The sequence below is a fragment of the Buceros rhinoceros genome, unplaced genomic scaffold (genome assembly GCF_000710305.1).
Source record: "Buceros rhinoceros silvestris isolate BGI_N320 unplaced genomic scaffold, ASM71030v1 scaffold12525, whole genome shotgun sequence".
Taxonomy (NCBI): domain Eukaryota; kingdom Metazoa; phylum Chordata; class Aves; order Bucerotiformes; family Bucerotidae; genus Buceros; species Buceros rhinoceros.
Genome location: NW_010411255.1, coordinates 17098 through 27592, shown reverse-complemented (window position 1 = coordinate 27592; position 10495 = coordinate 17098). Strand labels below are relative to the sequence as shown.

General features: G+C 44.8%; 1 protein-coding gene across 1 annotated transcript in view; it reads right to left on the bottom strand.

Annotated features, from left to right (window-relative positions):
* NOTCH2 (notch 2) overlaps window positions 1-10495 on the bottom strand; it is a gene marked incomplete at its 5' end in the record, with an annotated part of 74808 nt that overhangs the window by 56387 nt on the left and 7926 nt on the right. The window contains 3 exons of the mRNA XM_010135946.1: window positions 622-744; window positions 7071-7406; window positions 8032-8291. Coding sequence (XP_010134248.1) covers window positions 622-744; window positions 7071-7406; window positions 8032-8291 — 719 coding nt within the window. The remainder of the gene's footprint in view (window positions 1-621; window positions 745-7070; window positions 7407-8031; window positions 8292-10495) is intronic.

Here is a 10495-nt window from a genome sequence, read left to right as displayed (position 1 = left end):
CTTTCCCCCTACAGACTCAGAGCAAAACAAACTCATTTATGAAGCAAAAGTAGCTTTGCTAGTCAGACAACTCCAGATAAAAATCAGTCACATTAGGAAAATGATAGCAGCAAAACCATAAGCTTCCCATACACACATTTCTTCTCTTCCCTCATTTTCTCCCACCTCAAAACTGTCAGATTTGCGCCATTCCTCAGCACACTGTTGTTATCTACATCTAGTATTATCTACATGTGGATCATTATCCCGGGTTAAAAACAGCTGGGATGTGGATATGCACCCACCTGCGACAGCCAAGCCGTGTTTTGTACTTTTGGGAAACACAGATGCTCTTACAAAGTAACCCAGTAACCCACGCAAGCAGAAGCGCAGCTCTGGCGACTCAGGGATCACGGTACCTGCCTGCCTCAAAAGGCTGTAATTCTGTCTGGTGCAACGGGAAACTGCCCTCCACTCTGGTGGCTTTGATAGAAACTATTTTCCTTAAGAGTTTCGCTGCCATCTGCCCCCCCCCCGACTGCAGAACGAGGCACAGATGCGAGGTGCATTCCGCGGTACGCAGCCCCACTTGTACCCTGGGTGAAGGCCAGAGGTCCTGCCTTTGCTTTCCTTAGTACGTACCTGTCCATTGCGGTGGGCAGCGGCAGTTGTACGTGTTCACACCGTCCACGCATATACCCCCGTTTTGGCAGTTGTGGTTTGGGCAGTCATCAACGTTGTGCCCGCAGACGGTTCCCTCGAAACCTGGACAAAGCAGAAACACAGCAGACTGAAATGGGCTTCCAGCCTCTTTTGAAGAGAATTCACCCTTCATGCAGCTTCCCCCCTTCCTTTTTTGTTAAACGCTCTCCCTGTTGACCTAATCCTGATGAACCTAAGGTAGCAGGCTGAGCAGAGACTTTGCTGAATGCCTTTGCTGATAGCACACAGGTCAAATTACAGTTAAAACACCTCTCCCGGGGGTAGATGGCCAAATGTTTTCACAACCAGAAAGGCAAGGGTGTTTTTTCTTGAAGTGACTAATGGGCACTGTCATTCAAAGCAAACAAAGGGAAGACCAAGACCTCCAGTTTGCTATGAGGTACCAAGCAGCAGTTAAAGCATCAGCCAGCACAAGTTTTTCCCATGGCAAAAAAGTGCCTGACATTCCCGCCACGAATTCCTCAGCATAGTTCATATGCCTTGGCTATGTCAAAGAAATATCTTCTATGCTTTAAAAACAAGCTCCCAAATTCCCGATTTGGCCCTCTTCATGTTAGACAAGTCAGTCCATCAGCAATCAGCCACCACCCAAGCGGTGCTTACACACTAAGCCCTGACTGAGGAGCAGGAGAAAGAAACAAGACACCCTCCTCCAACGAAAACCAAGGCTCTTTACGAACGTAGCCCCACTGGCAAAATACCGTTGCTAGATCTCCCTCTCCTTTCCCCAAAGGAGAATTGGGGACATTAGGGAAGGGAGTTGACAATAATCCGTCTTCGCCTCAATTTCCCCTGCTGATTTACTTCATGCTTCATTAAATAAACCTGCCTTTTCTGCTAGATGAGAGCACTATTTATCAAAGCACAAGTGGATGCATGCTAGTGTGGATGAAGCAAACGATTCCAGAACACACACATTAATTAGAAACATCAGCTCTGCCTCTTCACTGCTTTGGAATGTAATATTAACATGACACAGTCCTCTCATCCAAAACTATGCTTTAACCCCTCTACTTTTGATGCCCTGTCCCAGATGCTTCCATAACATCTGTGTCAAGTCGCACAGACCCTCTAGGCAACATCTGGTCCAACGCAGATCGTGCTGTGTGGCAGATGAGACAATAAAGCTCTGACACAGCTTCTCCAGACTGCTGTTACTCCCAAGAGACTTGAGATGGTTCCTAGGCATTCCCACCACTTGAACTTCTCCAGTGCTACAGGTAAGGGTCAGAAGCGAAAAGGAGTGCTGTGGCCAAGCTGTATCAAGTGCATTAGTATCTATTAGCGAGGAAGAACAACAACAACAAAAAAAAAAAGACTTGCGGTATCACCCTGCCCCTTCAAGCCCTTCTCACAAGATCCTGCAAATTTCATGGCAGTAGGGAAGGCTGATGAGGAACTAAAACACAGAATCCTAAATCATCACAGCCACGCCTTCCTGGCAAAAGCTGCTGAGGAACGACTACCCAGGAATACAGTTAGTGTCAGAACACGAGGGTTAAAGCTGTACAAAGCTGCCAGGCATGACTCAAGGCCCCGCTGTGAAACACGGGGGTGTCCTATCCACTTGCGTTTCAGCTGGAGGAGAGTCACCCCACTGACCACAGATCACACTCATGTCAGCAATGTGATCAGCACGGAAATACACCCCGAACCACAAACGCAAAAGGTTTAAGGTCTTACCCTTTCAGCTCGGACAATATGAAGACCTACCTGACTTCCTACTAAACAAATTCCTGACAGCAGGCATTTATTTAAAACCTTCTCACTGTACGGCACACAAATTTAAAGTGGTCCAGGGATTTGAGTACGAACAGAGCATGGAAATCACCCCCGCACCGAAACCTCACCAAGCCACTGTACATTTTCACCTTTGAACCAGCTATACTGCCATCTGGGAGCTGGTCCTCGAGCACCTTGCACAAACGTAGAAAACTACTAATGCCACGTGAAAAGATGGAGGATGCCACTAGGGACAGTAGAACAGGAACAAAAAAGAGCTTAAAAAAAAGCAACATAGTACAAGGTTGAAAAGGTTCTAGAGAAATGACACCCAGCCAAGCGTGCTCCAGGCATCTCCAAGAGAGAGGGAATCAGGAAGGGTGGAAACGGTGAAGATGACACTATTTTGAGTGCACAGCTGAATAAAACACAAGTTTCCTTTTTGGCAACTTCCCAACTCCCAAATTCCCTCTAAATTTGTCTTACCCTGAAGAATAACTTTGGCTTAATTTCAGAACCTCTAAAAGCCGTAAAGGCATAGTTTTTGTGTCCTCTCCAAGCCTAACTTACGATGCAACATTGTGATCTGCTTCATTTGTAAATAAAACTAGTGAAGTAATTTAGCTTTCATTCTTAAAATCCGTCCTTCAGAATCATGGCCGTTTGGGCCAATCCACGTACGTTTGAGCACGACATAAAGTTGCTCTGAGACACGTGAGCTTTTCTTAAGCTGGGTCCCAGGATCTGGTTTTGCAGTTGCATAACCTGACTCTCTTCCAAAAACCCAAAAGTTCACTGTTTTGATGTATTTGGACACCTGACACTGCTTCCTGTCCCCCCCTGTGCTGGGATTCAGGCGTTGTCCTTTGCTCTCTCCCTCCAAGAAAACAGTTTGCAATACACATCCTGACTTTTGCTTCGTATCTCCAAGCACAGCAAGCTGAGGAATGAGAACCTCAAGGGGAAAAGAGTTCCCACTGCTAACAGCGTGTTGCTCCTCCTCTAGTACACACTGACACAGGCGGATTACTTTATTCCTGTGTCATCCGAAACCTCCACCCATTCCAGAGCACCACATCTCATTCCCACCAAATCTTAATCCTTAACCTTATTTCAACCCATAAATTACACCGCAGACTTCCTGCAGGACCATTTAGTTATGGGGACAGGAAATTATATTGCTAGATTTAGGGACCAGAAATTAGGCATCTCAACAGAGCGCTAATACTGACGCGCATCGCTTTAACTCGGAAGTAAGGTTCTGCGTACCAGATGCCCAACAGCAGCTGTCTGCATACAATTCCGACAGTTCAGCCTCTTGACATAAACAGGAGATGGGCTACTCCACGTAGGAGCCAGCTCACCCGGAGCAGAGAGGCACGCACGCCACCTGGAACCCCAAGATTTCCGCCACGCAGCACCTCGCACCCCACTGGAAGCGGCTCATCCCTCAATCCCAGCAAGCGGGGCCTTCCCTGCCTCGGGAAATTCAGAATGTCAGCTAGACCTCACTGATGATGCTCATCACAGCGCAGGGTGATGCTCCGCTATGAACCGGCGTGAGGTTACTTCCTCTTCCCAGGAAGTGTTCCAGCTCTCATAAACAGCCTGCTCCAGCCTGACAGATCGTTTCCTGAACAAGCCCTTGGAATTCCCTAGGGTCCTTATCTTCGTTAATGGGTAATTATTTTGATGGATAACAATGAATAATCACTTTCCCAGCTAAGAACTTCCTCTATTGGCTTGTTTAACATTCCATTAAAGGTTAGTTGCCAAATGAACTCCTTTTTTGTCACATATTTATAACTATGAGCTCATTCTTATATTTAAGGGAGTTGCTAATGCTTCAGGTTAAGTCCCTCACTGAAGTATTTTTTTTCTACTACAACTCTGTTATGTCTGACCTAACACACTCTCGTCTATCTTGTTTTTATCTGAATCAAAGCCCAGAGGAAAAATTATTACGCTAGCCAGACAGAAAATAAGAAGTTATCTTTCATACAGACGTAATACTGACAGTGTAACTCTTAAACTTGCCACCAAACGCTGACCTTTTCTAAGACACAACTTCAGCAATTACCTAAAGCAAGATTTGTTTGTGTAAATCCACAAAGTGAAACAGGAACCTGAGAATTAAAGTAGCAGCTTAGGCACACTCTGAATAAATAATAATTGCACTGCTGCAGAAAAAGCTGTTGTGATGATGCGTGGCTCCAGGATGAAGGCTTGTTCCATGTTTTCAACGTGTCTTTGTTGCACAGAAGAAAACATCCACAGGAAACAAGAGCTCATTTCGAGGCCAGCCCAGGAGTAACATAATTATGTTTAAATTGCTGCTTGGGCACAATGGCTTTCTTCAAAGCAGTTCCACAGGTCTCAAGAAGCAGAATCGTATCAAAAACCATTCCAGCGGTTCCAGATGTAACTGCATCCTGCCTCTGCAGCTGTGACGCTGAGCTACGGTAACATCCTAAAGCAATCCCGAAGGAAGGGCTGAGCACTTCCATTTATAGTCACAGTATCATCGGCGCTGCTCCAGCTCCGAGAAGGAGTCTGAAGAGGAATTTCTAGCCCATACTCTTGGCACTCTCTTCCAGCGGAGCAGGCCTTGTTCACATCTTCCCTGGACGTCACAGGCCACCATTTCTCTTCTCTCTCTGTTGACCTTTCCTTCCCAGACAGAGCCTTTTCCAACACTTCAGAAATTCTGTGCTGCGTGCTTGGCTGCAAGGGGGAAGGAATGGCTGGGTGCCTTGCCTTTATCACATTGTGGCCTCTCCAACCTCTCTCTTTTTTTGCTGTTTTTCAAACAACTAGTCTTAAAAAAACGAAGCTAGCAAACCAACATGGCCAACTTCAACAAATACAGGAAATGCAGCAGTGAAGGCTCTCTAAGCCACACGAACTCACCCCCGCTACACTCGTTGTGTAACAAGTCCAAAAAAGCAGCTAATAATCCAAAACGTGTGTGAGCAGTGTGGGTGTGTAACTGTTACTATAGTAATCTCTTTTTCATTTCCTGACCGGAGTTTAGCTAGCCCACATGCTTGTCTAGGGGAAAATGTGCTCCTACCCAGTCTCATGCCCCTGTAAGGGAATCACAAAAGCAAACCGTCTTAGCAGCTTTAGAGAATCGAGTCCTTCAAATGTCATCTTCCTCTTCTCTTCCCCCCACCACACTGCTTCTACACTAGATCTTAAACTCCTTAAACTGACTAAACAGATCTGACCTTAAGAAAATTCCGAATATCCAATCAAACCCGTTAATCCAGAGAAACTTCACGTACAACTTCATTTTAAAAAATGCAAAGCAGAAAAGCAATCATTTCCCTGAGAGCAGCTGTTAGTTAAGATCCGGCGTTTTCGAAGACTCTGTACATTCCAGCACTGTTTCTTCAAGCATAGTTAGAGATAGTTGCTCTCACAGAACAATAAAGATGACACATCTTTCTATTTTAAGATTGACTTTCCTAAATTCTTTAGAGCCATGTGCTTGCTCAGACAACCCATAAAGTTGTTGTGCAGGCTCTAGCTAAGGTTAGCAATGTAGATTTAAGGTCATGAGCCAATGCTTCAAGACAAAGGTCTCCAAGAAGAGTATTTTTCACAAGTTAAGTTCTTAAATCTTCTTTCCCACATACCTGTGACTTCAGATGATCCTCATGAGAACACAGTCAACTCTACATTCATCCTAAACAGTAAATGGCAGCTACATCTTTCACATAAGTAACAGAGAAATGCTCAAGGGAAGAGTTTACTTTTCTAGATTACCACACACCAAGTGTTCCTGTGCCAAACTGCAATACACTTAAGTAGGAAGTCTAGTCCAAAGCATTTCCAAACAGTCAGTTTCCCATGGACTGAATTACTCATTAAAAAAAATAGCAGCCTAAAAAAAACCCCTGATACGCAAAGACACGCCGTGTGGTCAGTATGACAAGTAGATGGGGAGGAGCAGGACAGGATGAGACCACCAAGGTGCCCACCAGGTGATGTAAGTTCATTTGTAGAGACCATGCCTTGGTGACTGGAGTCCAACTTGACACACAGGCAATACAGCCCGTGATCCTGAGTAAGCACGTCACCCCTGCTGTGGATGAACTCAGGACAGCCAGTGGCATCAGAAAACAAGCAAGCATAATTTACCTGGAAGTATTTCAGGACAAAAATGGATATCTGGTAAGATTTGGAGGAACTGGACAAAAAAAAGGAGAGGAATAGAACCTAATATGTTTTAGGGGTAAAGACTGAGAAGAAAGACCTATGTTCATCTTCACTCAACCACTTAAGTTAACTGCTATCTTTACTGACACAAAATTATTTATTTGTAGAGGTTTATGTTCATGGAATTTTGTATTCCAGATAGGCATTAGGAGATACCACCTTAATCTCCTTGAATCTACCTCACAGTTCTTACCTATTCAAACAAATCTGACATTGCCAGCCTTCTTCCCTTCCCTGTTATGAAACCTGACACTCAGAAATTAACATCCTCCTCCAGACAGGAAGCTCTGCTAGATTTCTCCCTTCAACCCAGTATGACTTGAGCATCCCGCAGAAACTCCAAAAGAAGCTTTCAGAAGAGCACAGGCAGGAACACAGTGACAAGACTACAAAAGCAAGCACTTTGAAGAAGCATCAGTTACCTGGCAAACAGTTGCACTCAAAGGTGAAGTCGCTTGTTTGATGACAAGTTCCTCCGTTCATACAGGGTGATGGAGAACACGGCACATAGACGCTCTCACAGAGACGCCCTGTATAGCCTGGCTTGCACTGGCATCGGTACGAGCCGGGCAAGTTGACACAGGTCCCACCATGCTGACAAAGGCCTGGCGCAGCGCATTCATTCACATCTATCTCACACTTGTGGCCAGTGTAGCCAGAGACACAGATGCAGGAGAACTTATTTCCAGATACAGTACATGTACTTCCATTGGCACAAGGTTGAGACGTACAGGCATCGATCCACTGGCAATCCTTTCCTGTAGGATCAAGACAGAGTACTGCAGTAATAAAAAGTTATTTCTGTGAAAAATGGTATTTCCTTCACGCTACCTCAAAATTATTACAGGAAAAATTACGTCTGCATTTTGCAGTCTTGTATTTGAAACAAATCAATTTGCTGATTACAGTACAAACACATTTTACTTCTAGGGTAGCAGCAAGGTATAGAATGTTGTGATTTATAACAAATAACCCATGACCTGAAATCGTACTTCTCACTCTTCTTCTATGTCCCCTTGAAGAATGAAAGGGGTGAGTTTCTGTGCTTCCCCTCAGTATTCCCATAAAAAGATTTTGCCTGCCAAATATACTTCATTTTTTTTCTACAAGGTAGACTCTGAATTCACTCCAGAGTAGCTTCTGCACTCAGGTTTCCCACGTGGACAACCCCACAAGATCTAAAGTATTTCTGCTTACGTGTAAAGAGTAGGGATTTTTGATTCCCTACCCCCCTTTGCTTTTTTGGTTACGAAGTCATTTAGACTTCTTATTTCCTGTGCAGGAGCTAGAAAACCCGACAGTGTATTACAACTGCCCCAGAACGTTCCAGGATGAAGTAATTCAGAAAGGAAGAAGTCTAGATGTTCGAATGCAGAACCCCACCTGTGTAACCTGGAGGACAGACACACTCGTAGGAGTCCTGGCCGTGGGGATGACAAGTTCCTCCGTTCAGACAGGGCTGGGACACATAGCAGAGGTGCGATTCCGAGTACTGACAATCCTCTCCCGTGAACCCCGGAGCACATTTGCAGGTGGCCTTTCCTATCAGAGACGTAGTTTCACAAGTTCCCCCGTTCTTACAGGTATTGCTTTCGCAGGGGTTTCTGTACTGACAGTAGTCTCCAAGAAAGCCTTCTCGACACCTACAACAGAGAAGAAATTACTTGTGACATGTTCTCCTGAAGCCTTGCTGTCCTGAGAAGATACCAGGAATGAAGTCCCACGACCACTGAAAGTCTTGGAATTTGCCATATTAATGGTAACACTAACAGACCTAGATACTAACGTCAGCGGAGTAACAGGGCCTTTCAGTGGGATTGTCCCAAACCAGACCACTGAAAACTACGTTCAAATTGTGAAATCGCTCATTACAAAATAAATACATAAACGCTGCATGTAATCAGAGTTACGTCAAATGCAGGAAGTTATTCTTGCACTTCTCTTCACAATTTCAGCAGAAGCCCAAGTGTTAAAGAACCACTGAGTAACGCTTAATTCCTCACTCCTACCCCCATTCTAACAAGTACCCTTTTTCAGAAGAAAAATCAAGCAGTTCCAGCAACAGGTATTAACACCAGGTCTTATCAATCATCCAGATACTTATAAACCTTGTACAAATGCAGTGTCTGAGGGCCTGAAGATCTGCAGCAGCTCTTTCTCCGCAGCACTCCCGTGAGACAGGGATAGACTGTTATCCTCTTGTTGATAAGTGCATCTGGGACCGTGACATGCTGAAGTCTGTACTCAGCTTGTAACACAAGCACTGGAGTCAGGTCTCCCACGCCCTTGGCTAGCACCCTAACGACAAGGTCATTGTTCCTCTGTCTCCCACAGAAAAACGAGTACACACACACTATCTACAACGAGGGCAATATTTTATACAAAGATTGGCGACTGAGGAATAATTGCAGTTGTTTCGCTCTAACCTAAACTTATGTCAATACAGTCTGACTACACTTGTCAGCTGTAATCCATCTTTTAACTGGCCTTTGTCCTACGAATTTTCCATTTAACTTCCAGCGACACAGGACCCCGGCAAGCAAGCCCGCAAACCCCACTTTTGCGTCGCCCACAGATCCTTCAGGTAGCAAAAAGCTGCAAGAGTATTTGCTGAGTAAAATCAGCACCTAAGACACAGAACAGGATTGTCCTCTTGTAGGTTTTTTTTCTATAGTACCCAGCTACATGCTTTAGCTGATAAGTAACCCAGGATACTTGCAGCCTGAGAGAACACATATTTCACTGCAAAAAAATTCAGAGGTGAACGTCAGATATGCTTTCTTCCAGAACAGAACCGGTACAGTTATTAAATCAATGAATTACCGAGGTCCAGAAGGGAGGAGATTCCAACTGCAAGAAATACACAAAGTCTCCAAGTAGTCCCAGACAAGAATGTAAGAGCAAAGAGGTGCCTTATGCACTTAAATGCCTATGGTGGATTGAAAAACAAAACCACAACCAACCAAAACCCGCACACCTAAGTGGATAGGCCTTAAAATTCAGTTTAAAATCAAAGAACAGTCAGGGAGCTGTGTTTTAAACAACATACTTTCAGGGATCTGCCTTTGTTCCCATGCTGTTCCACACTTCTATCAATGAGTAACAACTGAAAACATCAATGCTGGTCAAACAGGTAGCTAAGAGAGAAGAGAAGTTCTCGCAAAGTAGTCAGGAAGCAGAGTGCACTTCAGCACTGCGAAGTCATACATCTAGAAACAAAATACACAGCATCCTCCCTAACGCAGGAGAGTGACCTGCGAAAGGCAGGCTTGCGCTGGGGGTTCCTAACAGTCTGCTGAACATGAATTCCTGGAGCGGCAGTTTGGCCAGGAATTCTTTAGATGTACAAACAGCAAATGTCACGTAGGAGTAAATGAGATTATGTTACACCTGATACTCGCCTGCCACAACCATCACCAGACCATCACAGCAGTGCTGGTGTCTGCTCTTCTAGAGGGAAGAGCTGCAGTGAGTTCAAAGCAGCCAGCGGTGATGATTAATAGAAAACGCTTGACACAATGAAAAGCTCAGGTGTCTCAGTCCATGTATCAAAGGGAAGATATCACGGTATCAGCTCATCAAAAGCACCAAATACCCACTAAGAAACTCGGATTTAACAGTACTTCCCAATCTAGAAAGCACAGGGTAACAGAAGTGAGCAGTTAAAAGTCCAAGCTAGATAAATTCAAATGAGAAACTGGGCAATATCTTCAGACACGGACTGAAACAGTCTCCCAGCAGCGGGGGGAAACGACTGGAACAACGCGTTTAAGGTTGCAGTGGAATGTCTCCATCGCTCGTGCTTGTTTAAAAGAACACCAGGATTGGCTCTTTCAGAAAGCGTGTG